The sequence below is a fragment of the Harpia harpyja genome, chromosome Z, assembly GCF_026419915.1.
Source record: "Harpia harpyja isolate bHarHar1 chromosome Z, bHarHar1 primary haplotype, whole genome shotgun sequence".
NCBI lineage: Eukaryota > Metazoa > Chordata > Aves > Accipitriformes > Accipitridae > Harpia > Harpia harpyja.
Genome location: NC_068969.1, coordinates 12009318 through 12022172, shown reverse-complemented (window position 1 = coordinate 12022172; position 12855 = coordinate 12009318). Strand labels below are relative to the sequence as shown.

The 12855-nt window shown below is 50.4% G+C and overlaps 1 protein-coding gene across 7 annotated transcripts in view; it reads right to left on the bottom strand.

The window, feature by feature from the left end:
* Positions 1–4591: 4591 nt before the first annotated feature.
* Positions 4592–12855, bottom strand: part of MGLL (monoglyceride lipase) — a 109107-nt gene continuing 100843 nt past the window's right edge. For all 7 annotated transcript variants that reach the window (XM_052775924.1, XM_052775930.1, XM_052775925.1 and 4 more), the window contains 2 exons: positions 9440–9655; positions 4592–8451 (listed from right to left, as the gene is read on the bottom strand). In XM_052775924.1, the coding sequence (XP_052631884.1) occupies positions 8326–8451; positions 9440–9655 (342 nt within the window). In that variant the 3' untranslated portion in view covers positions 4592–8325. The remainder of the gene's footprint in view (positions 8452–9439; positions 9656–12855) is intronic.

Below are 12855 nucleotides of genomic sequence, written 5' to 3'. Positions count from 1 at the left end.
CAAATTAAGCTCTGAGAAATGAGTGTGAGAGCTTTCCTCTCCATCCTCCTGTTACCAGCAGAGCAAGCTCGAGGGGAAAGAGAGCAGGATTGGAAAGTGAGATCTGCTCCTTCCTGACTGCAGCTGTCTGCCAGTAGTTCTGTTTTGCTCCCTGCTCTGTTTGCTGGTATGGCAAAACACAAGGCTGTTGCTTTGGCATGGCGGGTTAGGAAAGAGGCAGGTGAAGGGAGTGCTACGGTGTGCTCAGATGCATCAGTTCATGGACTTAGGGTAGGGTGGGATTGGTCTTTTTAAAGAAATCCAAAGTAACTTGATGTAGCTTTCCCATGGAGGAAACTGAGCGGGTCTGTGTTGCACTGGGATGTTGTTAAAACCCCAATAAGAAAAAATGCCTCCTTCTTTATTCTGTTATCTTATCACTTCTTTGCAAGCCAGGGTCATCCCAGTACCATTTGTACAAGGCAGCGACAGTGATGAACCTTGCGAGCGAGGCTGTGCAGAGACCTGCTCTGGAGGGAAGGCAAGTAAATGTGTTAGTTACTGCTCCTTGAGATATGCTTTAGGAGATGAAGGCTGATCTTTCATATCAAGGCTAAGATGACATCTCTCCCTTCTGCTAAGAAGGTTTTATTCTAACGCATTCTTGGCACAGCATAGCAGAACCACCAATATTTTTATGAATTTTATTAAGCTTGCTTCCATAATGGGAGCCAGCAATCTGCTCTCTAGAATTCCTTCCACCCCCCTCCTCCCTGACTAAAACAGAAAATTATCCGCGAGTTTTAAAGTTTGTTGGTGGCAAGTTCCAATCTCTTTCCCTTTCGCAAAGGCTCTCATTGAGAAGCTGAAAATGCTTCAGGCAAGTTGTCCAGAAAGCTTTTTCTGCCATGCTGCTTGTCCAGTCTGAGTGCCTGTCGGGCACAGCGTCTTCAAAGCAGTTCAAGACTCTGGCTCTGGCCATGCTGCTCCTGGGGTGACTGCTCCTTCCCTTCCCGGGGCTGGGGGAGATGGTATTTCTTGTTTCCTGATTTTACATGACCTTTTCCAATCATGTGTGCAATTAAACAACATTCTTCCAGGTCTGAAAGCACATGAGGGGAAAGTACTTCTCTTGCTCTGCCTGCTGCAGTGCTTGCAGTGCTGGCTGCAGTAACAGGGCAGATCAGTCTTGCGTGCAAAGTTCAGCATCCAGGACTTGTCAGTCATGCAAGTGCCCCCGGGGTTGGGTTTTGGTGCAGAGCAGCCGCAGCATGGGTTGTACATACGCTCGGCACGGGAAGAGAGGACTTGGTGTTAAAAGTGCATGGGGTGAGCCCTGGAAGCTTAGTGCTGTCAGGGCTTTTGATACGGCAAACACAAGGGCTGCCCTGTGCTGCGGGCAGGCGGCTTGTTGCTGTCATTGCAGCATGAAGCTGACCCTGCAGTCCAGTGTGAGGGAAAAACTTGATTTTTTTCTCTGGATGGGGAACCAGAGTTGTTTATTTCTAGCATGTGGATATCTCCTGCTCCAGGGTTCACTGTGTTGACCTGAGGTGAGCTTTGCTGGTGTTGCCATTGCATGGTTTTTCATCTAAATGAAGGCATGGCTCTGATACGAAGGCTGCTGACCTTGGGAAGGCTGGAAAGCCTTGCATTTCCTGGAGCTCTGCCTCACAGCAGGGTTTATTGTGCTTCTCTTTGGTCATGGACCCTTCCTAAACTGGTGCAGGGAAGGTACCGCCTGTCCTTTGCACCCAAGCTGCCGTTGCTTTGTCTCTGCTGTTCTCATCTCTGCGTGTTTTCTTACAAGACAAGTGTTTTCCACACTGGACATCTTGCCCTCCCCTCAGCTCCCCCCCAGGCCAAGCAGCTTTCTTTGCCAAGTTTCCTCTGGTTAGACATCAGCGCATATCACGCGATCCATCCAAACTCTTAACTGATCTCTTAGGAATTGTTTTTCATCTGAATTCCTGGAATGTTTCCATACACTGAAGAGTTTCCTCCGGAGGGAAGGGAAATTAATCCTGTCTCCCTCCCTCCTGAGGAGCGGTGGCCACGGGAAGGCTGGTTGTTTGGCTTGCTCCTGTTGGGAGATGGGGGCTCTGCAGTATTTGCTTACAGACGTGGCTGGTTTAATAAGGCAGTTGTTAGGAGAGCAGCAGGAAGATGAGTGGTAGCTCCATATCAGCAGCTTCCCCATCGGATGGAGAAAGAGAGCATCCCAGACTGATAAGCCGGGAGACTGTTGCCCTGTCTCTATGTGCAAAGGAGACTTGTGCTCGTACGTGGAGAGAAGAGCAAATGACTGCTCAAAAAACCCCACTTTTGAGAGCCCGGAGTGAGCAGGAGCGGCAATGGCAGGCAGTCAGGCTGCCGGCGTGGTGTGTGGTAGCGGTGGTCTCTGAAGCTATGGTGGCACCTGCCCGACCCCATCAGCTCCATCCCCTTTCCTTGTGATGGGGATCTGCCCAAGGCTGGGCAGGGACGGTGGCAGCCAGAGAGGTGCACGTCCCCGCTCGCCCCCACCAGCAGCTCTGGAGTGGGCTCGCTTCTCCCTCCTCCAGTGGTCTATAAATCCCATGCTTAACTGTTTGCCAGCAGCAAATGCAACTGAAGCGCCACCGGTTTATATGCTGAGCAGATATTCTGAATTAAAATTCCTCACCGCTCACTGAAGCTGCAGCATTTGGCTCTTCTCTGGTGCCTGAGCCTGGCCCGGGTGATGGGCTGTGTGGTCCCAGAGGTCTGACATGAGGCATGGTCCCTGCAGCAATGTGACTGAGTGTGTCACCTCTCGTCCCATGCCCCGATGGTGGAGCAGGCTGTCTGTCCCTGCCAGCCCTGCTGGGGTGGCTGGAGAGGACTCCTTAGGAGCTCTCTCCCCCGCCTACCATGGCACTGCTCTGGCTCCTGCTTTACCATCGGCTGATCCCCACCTTGCACCAACCCTGAGAGCCAGCTTTGGGTAAGACAGGACCGAGCACAGGCTGGGGGAAGAGAAAAAGGCAAAAAGCTTCAGGGTTCCCGCAGACTCGCGGGATCAGACTAGAAGCACATGCTAAAAACAGAAAGGCCACCTATGGCTGTGACAGCTCGCCAGGCACCAGGTGGTGACAGCAGGAAAACCGCACTGCCAAAAAGGCTCCTTCGTGCCAGTGCTGCTCCCGGCCTGGCGCAGGACCGTCACCTCCCTCCTGGGCTCAGTCCCTGTCCCAGCACCGTGGCCTGCACTCTCTGGTGGCTCTCAAATCTGCGAGCAGCTTAATGAGCCACTAAAATACTAGGGGAAAGAGCTAGGGACTTGCCGGTATTAAAGCAAATCTTGTTACTAATGATGTTCCTTACTACCGCAGTGTGCCTACTGGCTCGGCAAAAAGCCCCGGCTCCGCTCTCTGTGTCGACACGCATCAAAGTCCTTGGCCAGAGCTTCTGACCCGGTGAGCTGGGGTGTGATCAGACGTACAGCTCGAGCAGGGCCGCAGAAAGAGAATATTATTCTCTTGATTTAGCGATTCGAGGCGTGAGGAGGATGAAATGAGTCGCCGGAGACTGCAGGTCGCGTCTGGCGCTGCTGACGACTCCAGCCGGGGGGCTGGGACGTGGGCATGCCGTCCCGCCTGTCCCCTGCCGCAGCAGTCGTCACCCGTTTTGGGGTGCGAGTGAGTGGCTGGGGAGCCCTCGCAAACGCAGCGGCTCGTCCTGAAGTCTGCACGGGGAGGGAGGCGGGAGGGGACCCTGCGGCTGGGCTGAGCCCCAGCCCCGCTCTCTGGGCAGGAGGGACATTTCTGCAGCGCGGGGCACCCCGACAGCACCAGCCCTGGGTTTGGAGGAACCGGGGGCTCTTACGGCACCTGGGCACTGCCTGGGAGCTGAGAGAGCAGCAAACCCCGCTCCCTCCCCAGCCCTCTCTGTAGTCACAGCTGAGGGCAAAAGGTAGGATTTCAATGGCTGCTGCTCCTGGCCATGGTGCAGATGCTTCCTGTTTGAATTGGGTATGGTTCAGGACCAACATAATATTTTAACTTGTAAAAGTGTGGGAACCAGGTCTCGAAGCAGGCTGAGCTTGCCTGTTACTCCAGGCTCCTCCACCAGCTCTGGACTGCTGTTTTGTCTGGGGTGGGGAAAGTGCTTGGGCCAGGGATTTTTTTTTTTTTCCCCCCTTTTTTTTTTGAGTTAGCACCTCAGCTACAATTAAAAAAAAAAAGCAAGCTTTGACTCTGGGGAGGGTAGAGCTAGCTTTCCTTGGGATTACCCAAAGAGCCCTGCGAGGTCGAAGTAAGATGTAAAGACATCTTACACCTGCAGTGCCCCCAGCTAATTTTTTATTGTGCTGCTCTGGGCTATAGCAAATAGTAGTGTGAGGCCGTGGATTTCTGGGCTCTTTGAAAAGCTGACCCTGAAGCAGAAGGGGAACCTCAGGCCTCCATGAGACTAGGCTGCCCCACACCTCTGGTTTGCAGCGGCTGGGGAGCAGGTGCTGGCAATTTGGCAGCGCCCAGGGGCTGCAGCCCCCTCCTCCACAAGCTGAACAGAAATTTAATACCCGTCTGCTTTTCTCTTCTCACCCTCTGGAGGGATGGCAGTCACCAATGATGCCCTCAAACACACTCTGTTCAGAAAACATAACTTTATTATTAGTTGCAATATACATTGTATTCCTTTAAGAATCCTAAACTTGTATATGGTTTTTCCCACTGAAAATACATGTGTATGTATATATGTTTTTATATATGTATATATATATATAAATGTATTTTATTGAACTGGAACACAATGGAACAAGAGAGACAAGCTCAGAAATTACTTGGGAAAGTAAATGTGATGTGAATAGGTTTGTGTTGGCAGTGTGCTAAGGTGAGTGGTATAAAAAGAACAGGCTAAATAGAAAATGCGATGGGTTAGGCAGTGGGGAATGGTCTCTCAGTGCTACAGGTGGTGATATATACAGTAGTTACACGTTGCTATTGCTCAGTCATGAGTGCCACCTATTCTCAAAGGCAGACAAGTCTCTGGTGCGGTTCCGCACAGCAACATTCATAAGGCTGGCTGTGCTCCCTGCAAATGGTACCTGCCATTTGAAAATAGCGTTTAATTACATTTCCCTTGGCAGCAGCTCTGCTCATTACTAATCTGGTCAGCAAAGGAAGAATTCCTCCAGGGCATGGTGAAACCTAACTGGGTCAATATAAAGTAGCTTACAGGCAGGGTAAGGGCTCAGCAATAGCAGTGACAGCTGAAATGCGCAGGCTGAGCTGCAGCTGGTGCACACCAGCATCTCAACTGACCCAGGCTGATTCGCTCCTGGCTCCTTCCCTCTGCACTCATTTCCCCACCTGCAAATGGGCTGCTCCCGCTCCGCTCAGCAGCCTGCCTGGGGGTGTGCGCTGCAGGGGACAGGCAGCCTTCTGGGCTTTTTTTGGGTAGGTTTCCCTGTGTTAATTTCCACAGAAGATAACTCTTCAGAAAACTGGTTGAGGGTGGCAATAACCCCTGCTGTGTCAGGGCTTGGGGCTTATTTGGCTTTTTTTTTTTTAATGTTGTTCTTTCAACTCCTTGTTTGTTAACTTGATTTTCAAACACAGCCTCCCCAGGCCACATGCCATTGCTGAGCTTAGCTAGACAGAGGGACAGGTCTTCCCCAGATCAAGGTAATTGGCTTCCTTTTATTTCTGCTGAGCTGCAGATGTTTCTTGGGTGAAAGGGCACATTTTAGCAAAGGCACTGACCACGGACTTTCCTCTGCCTGAAGCCAGGCTGGAGGGAGCAGACGGGCTCTGACCTTCCTGCTGGAGGGTCACTTCTCTCCCCCCCCTCCGCAAAGTGCTTGTCAGTTTGGGAAGCAATGTAAAGAATGTGGGCATTGATTTACTCCTCCTGACTTCCTCGGGAAAAGTGCTTTCAAAAATCCCATCCTTAAGTCATCCTTGCTTCTACCCCCGCAATGTCTGTCACCACTGGATCACGCCTACTGATTCCCCTTCCAGCTGAAGAAGCAGGTGAGGTTTATCACCGCTGTACTGTTTCTCTTCTTGCTGTCTTTCCCTAGCAGCATCCAGCAAGGACGGATCATGCTGAGGGAAAAGAAGTTGCAACAAGCCAGGCTGTCGGAAGATGCAGAGCAGGTGACCTGCACATCGCCTCCTTCCTATAGCAAGTGTCACCAGAGGTTTAGCAGGGGTTGGTGAGAACAGCTGACTGCACTGGTGTAATATTTGAATCAAAAGTTGGCGTTGCTGGGAGAACTACAGCTCATTCCTCTTTAGAAGCAAGAAAATACAAGTGTGAAAGTGCCTGGATCAGCCTGCATAAAAGAGCTTTCCTGACTTGGGCCCCTTAGGGCAATTACAAGGGCATAACCTGCATCCACGCAGCCTTCATCCACCCACGCTGCTGGGACCGAATGGGACCGAGCCCTGATTCTGACTGTTATTGCACAGAGGTCCCTTTCCTGAATCTCGCCAGGACTGGTTTCAGAGGGAGGAGAGGTGGCTGATGCCCTGCGGCTGTCGCAGGTGGGATCCAGCCCTGGGGACGGCAGCTGAAGACACAATGATGGTTCCCACTGCTGCCAGGGAGGGCAATAAGGGGGCCGGTTTGTCACTGGGGCAGGTACCCCGCTCTCTCATAGTGCAACATTTGCAGGCGTTTTCTTCTTGCACAATTGGAGGGAGAGGTGCAAGTTAAAGCCCCTCCCTTTGGCTAGTGCCAAGAAGTGTATTCATAATTAGGGCCATCGCCCTAGACAAATTGACCCGCACAGCCACGCTGTGATCACTAGGCAGCTTTTGCTGTATCAATACAATGCCTCTGCTCCTCAACTGGGTCTAAAGTCTTTCCTTTCACCCTGCTGCTACCAGAGACCCAGACAGCTCTAGGATTTGGCTTGTCTGCACCACTGGACCAGTCCACAAGCTCCTCCATGGCTGCTTGTACACCAGTGCTCATGGATGCCCTCAGTGCAGCAAGGTAGATGTTGGATGGATGATTGCACCCCATACTCTGCCTTCAGCTCCCCACATTGCCTAAAGGGGTGAGCTTAGCCCCTCTGCTCAGTGATCTGCCCCAGAGGTGGCTGTGCTGATTAGGAAGAGGTTGAGGCAAGCTTGGACGGGATCTCTGTTCATGCTGTGGGTCTCCTACTAAACCGGTGGACCATGAGGACACCCACTGCTAATCCCCACCCACCAGATGCTCTGCGCTTCTCTCTAGCATTATTTTCAGGACATTTTCCAACTGAAGAAGGAAAACAACAGATTATGACTGTAAAGTTATGGTGAGAGGATTGGATCACGGTAGGACAACATTATTCTTTGCCAAGAGAAGGAACAATTAACTCCTTTAGACTCTGCTCCCATTTCTTCCCCAGCTCCCAGCCACTTCTATATACATCATATATTATATTACTATACTCTTTTATAACTTTTGACTTTGCTTTTTCAGTTTCAGTAGTGCGATTAACTCCAAAAGACAAAAAAAAAGGGGGAAAAAAAAAAGGAAGGAAGGAAGGAAGGAAGGAAAACAAGCAGCCCCTAGGAATATTTACAGAATAGTTCATTTTGCAGATGAGATGAGGTTTGGCATTGGGAAAAGCATGGTTTTTGAATGTGCTATGTGGGTTTGATTCCACATTCCTGCTCTCCCCTCTGGGATCCTGCTCTGATGATGAAAATTAAAGAGCTGTTCAACACACTTTCCCCGAGTGCAAACTTGCAGAAGACGTGCAGGGCAGTGGGGGAGGCTGTCTTTATGCTCTCCCCTGGCCTGGCCTCCTTATAAAGGCAGTATCCAAAGGGGTCTGACCTTGAAAACCAGCCTTTCACCTTCGGGGAGCTGCCAGCTCCATCTTTAGCCTCTCCTCATTATCCAGCACCTTCGTTACTGCTCTCCTCTCAAGGACCAGGGCTTTTAAGGTACTAGATGGTGGGGACAGGGAAGGGACTGTATGCACCTGGAATCAAAACCATGAAGTGGAAGATACTGACTTCTTTAACATACTAAAAATTATTGCAGTATAAATAATAACACCCCTGTCACCCCAGTGAAAGCAGAGAAGGGGAAGTGGTGGGGGAAGTTTGGTGGGTGAGGGGCATTTCAGTAAAGTCACCCAACCTGGAAAGCTTTGACGGCTTCTCCCACAGCTATCAATTCTTCTCCAGATTAGGGCAGTGGCCATTTACATCAGCAAATAATGCCCCACCCTGTGCCTCTCCCCCCACCCTCCCTTACGCTGTGCATGATAAAATATCCCAAGAGTCCCTCCACATTAGATCTTTTTCAGAGAGACTTCTATTAAGAAAAGCATCTATTCCCAGAAAACCCCAGAAAGAGCTACAAAACCAATTGCTCTTAAGTATGGCTGGTTTCCCCAGCTGCTGAGACCTTCTGGCCAATCCATGTTAGTATTTCTGTGAAGACAGAGGTAGAGACCTCGGGCAGCTCTTTGTGGAGGGCATGATAGGCTTCCTCATATACCTGTAACCAGGAAGAGAGTGGAGATTAGCACAGAAAAAAAAAAAATCCGCATGAACAAAACAGCCTTTAGTCCCCTCTCATCAACGCCCACAGGTCCAACACGTCCTGCCCACGCCTTGTCAGGTTTTTTTCCTAGATGTGGCAGGTTATGAAATCAAAGAGATGCCATTGGCAGTGCTGGCCCTCCGCGAGCAGGAAAGCATTGGCATTGCAGCTTGACATCTGCGTGTCACCCAAGCACCCTGCTGCCCTTCAGGAAGATAATGCATGTCCCAGCCCCATCCATTTCTTGCTTCTTATCCCACTAAGGAGGAAATACTTATCATGCCCTTGGAGTTTAAAGGACAATGGGGGATGTTCCCATCATGCCTTGTGCAATTTTCCTCCTTTTATGCCCAGACTATCCAGTTATTTTTCCAATGACAAAAGCTTTTCCTTGGTCTCCCTGTCTCTCTTTCAGGCTCATTCATGTGCTAACAATTGGTTAATCAGCTGTGGCTCTCTTGAAATGAGCAGATGTGAAGTGGCTTTTGGTGTGCGGCACTTTGGAAAGGCCCCCCTGTACCTTTACGCGCTGGGGCATGAGGTAAGGTTGGTGCTCACACAGTTGGCATTGTTCAGAAGAGCTTTTGGGGTCAGCATTTTACTTGCTTATGAGCCTCGCTCTACTTCTCCACCAAGCTGCTTTGTGCCCAAGAGACCCTCTAGGTACACAGCCACCGCTGGGTCAGGTCTTGAGATCACCCACCACCCCCTGCCTGCAGCTCAGCTGTAGCTGGTGAAAGGCCACCACAGCATGCCCAGGGAGGGCTGCACTTGGGCCACCTCCTGGTGAAAGGGGCTGTAACCTGCTAGGTCTTACTAATGCATCAGCCCTGCTTTGCCTCCAGCTCTCCGGAGCTCAGCAGGCTCCCTACCCCTCACAGTCACTCATGCTCAGGCCAACACTGACAGGATAATACCCTAAAAATCATGAAAGCAAGATGACCTTGAGTGTTTTGTCCTGACTCTGCACTGTGTCCATCAGTAAATAGGACCCTTTGATATCGCAGAGCTTGTCAGAAGAGCCGTGTAGCACCAGGATGGGCAAAGTCAGCTTGGGCAGAGCTCGCTCAATTCTGGCAATGGCATTCATCAGCTGGATGACAAAGGAGACCTTCATGCCACCGTGGTAGACCAAGGGATCAGACGTGTAAGACTCCATCTGGCAGGGAGAAAGAGGTTATTTAAGGTTAGCAATATTTCATGCAGAAAAGACAAAGCAGATCAGCCTGGTGGTGAGTAGTCTCCTCCCTTGGCTTGCACGGTCATTTCCTACTCTTTCAGGACATCCTGCCATCAGAGTCAAGGTTGACGTCTTTACTGTGGCTACCCAGAACTGCTCACACAACCTGGCTTGCTCCGTGCTGCATGTTTCTCTCTTACATCACTAGCAAATATTCAAGCCAAAGCTCTTTCTGGAGGCAAACAACCAGTGGTGGACAAAGACTGTTCCCATGCGGGCACCTGCCTGCATTTTTCTCCTCTGCCATGTCCTTCTGTCACTCAAATGTGACATCTCTTCTGCAAAGGGTTCTTCAGACTGTGTTACTTGAAAGCTGATGTTCTCTGGTCCTTATCCTCTCTGCTGAGGGCTCAGATGTTTTTCTCTTTCACCTTCCCTCTGGGGATGAAGACTGTGACCTACACCTACAGACGACTGACACATCTGACTGCAAAGCACTCTTACGCTGAGGGGTCCTCTCCGGGTGCAAAGTGCACAGATGAGGCAGCAAATGATGGTATTAGGTGGTAGCAAAAAAAAAAAAAAAAAAAAGTCAACAACTTGCTCAGCCAGATTGTGAGAAGATAAAAATGCACAAGAGCTGGTGCAGAAAGTTGCTAGGAAGGAGTAGTTACCGCAGCAGGCAAATCTACAGTAAATATTTGTATACTGTACACGGAGACGGCCCACACAGCCACTGCCATCTCAATATTTGCCAGAATGCTTTGATTATGGGTTGGTCTCTGGCACAGCCTCCAGTTTCTCCCAACCTGGCAGATGTTTATAGAAATGATGGTTATTTATAGGTTAGCCAAAAACAGTCTCCTTCTCTCCTCGCAGGCAGCGGGGTCTGTTCAAATTCTCCCTCGCTTTGCAGAAACTTGAGGCCCTCTTGCTGCTGTGTGTGCCTGCCCCGAGGGGACCACGGGTGGGAGGTGACCCACTAGGCCACCCCAAGGGACACGTAGCTATGCGTAGGAGTAGGCACAGACATGCACCGTAGCAAGACAGCGTAGCCTGCCTGGTCCCCAGCGAGAAGCCAGAAAGGCTTTGGGGTGGATTCTGCATTCATCTCCCTGTGAGCCGAGATTATCAGGGTGGCAGAAGAACGCTACGTGGTGGGGCTTTCCCAGCTGGGGGCATTAATTTGCCAGCGGGCGTAAAGCCAGTTTCCCTCCTTGTCATCTCAAATGTGTTGGAGCACAAAGCACTGGAAATGGAGCTGGCAGCGAGGCATGCTGCTGCTCGCAACTCTTTCCCCATCACCTCCTTGCTTCCAGTCCCCGCCACCTCCTGATTGAACCCATGGTTCCTATCCCCGAGTACAGCAAGGGGAAGGACTGGGTGAGAATTTGGGATTAGTAGTGGCTGGCACCCTTCAGTCCTAGCCCACAGTGCTGAGGATGGTCAAGGGAGTGACAGCTGTAGAGCCACTCTAATTTGTGCTGGAGTTGGACCAAAGAAATTGCAGTTGTTGTAGCACTCATTTAGGGACCCTTGGATGCAGCAGATGTTTCTGGTATTTGATTAAGGCCATCACTGTGTTTTGGACTCCGTGCAAGATCATGGCTACTCTGAAGTGAGGGGTAGTTTTTGGCAGGGAGACAAAGATAGAGGTCTCTCATCACAGCTCATAATATTAGGATCTTACGCATAATATCTCCCTTTCAAAGAAGCAAGTGTCCATGCACGCTGAGGGTTTGGAAAAACACTGTTTGTAAGAGGCCACTGCAAAGATGAGATTGCGGTTAAGGTAAAAGATCCACTCTTAAGACATGCTGAGCGTTGTCTGCTCCTGCTAAAGGCGGTAGGAAGCAGAAAGACTGAATGGCACGTGGTCCTCTTGGCTCCGCATGGACCCTCCCAGGGCCCAACCAGCTGCTTGGTGCAGAAACCTCCACCTGCGTCCTCCATCCCTTACACCACTCAGCCTGTCTGTCTGCCATACCTTCCCTGCTCTGAAAAATGCTTCAAAAGGGAAAGAAGCTGCCTGTGTTTAGAAAGAAGCATCCTCTTGTGAATGTGCTCATGGAAAAAGTTCAGCTTTGACTTCCAAAACACCAGCCTCCCGGTGTGGTGTTGCTGGCTCTCTCGTTGACAGCTGGGTGTACCCTGATGTTTTCAGCCAAACATGTTGACTTTTCATCAGCATTTTGAGCAAAACCACCGTGTTGCACTGGCTACTTAGCAACTGGCTTCAGCCTAATCTGGGAGTTACTTGTCTGGATGTATGTCACAGCGCTGCGCTTAAGCAACACAGCTTTGAGATGCGTTTCTTTTTATTTTTTAGGGTTTTTTTTAATTGAAGGCAACAAATGAGGAACTTTGCGGGGGGGGAATCAGGAAGGGTGGGTGAATGGATTGACAGAGGTTCCCTTCCCATGGAGTAAAACAATGTTGATGAATTCATGTGAGCTGGCCCCCTCCCTAGCCCCATAAATGCTAAGAGAATGACCTAATGGGTTTCTTTCTTTCTCTTGTTCTTTTCTGAAAGAACAGGGATTTTTTAGCTACTGAGCAGCCAACAAATATTTTTGTGTAGATGATGGGGGGGGGGGACAGGAATAATAACCCGGTCCCAACCCAGATCGATCAGGACTGCAGGGGGAGGATCCCGTTCCCAGTCAATGAACAGGAATCCTTGTCAGAGTTAACGTTCAGCGCATGGGGTGAGTGCAAAGCAGCAGCTTGCTGGGGAAAGAGGGAAAGATAGGGAATGGGCTTTATATTCTGCAAGCCATAACTGCAAACCCTGCAAGCCCAGAGCTCCCGTTGGTGCACCGAGCTCTGAGACAGCGGGGATGAGCGAGTGAGGGTGACCCCAGCAGAGCCTGCGACTGCTTCCAGCTGTGGTCCAGCGAAGGCTCTGCAGAGTCCATCACAACCATTCTTTTTCCTCTTTATGTGTTTCTAAGACAGAGGCAACTATCAGGGCTCCTGCTGCATTACATTTGCCTGCTTAGAGGTCTGCATTTTCCTTTTGCATTTTGCAGAGCAATAAATTCATTATAAGGTAATTGCAGCCTCATCCTACGTGGACTCTGCAGGAATGAGACTAAAGTCAGGGGGACTATTGCACTGAAATCAATGGCAGCTAACAAAGATTAATGGGGTAAGGGGGTGCCCGCCTCTGTGATGTT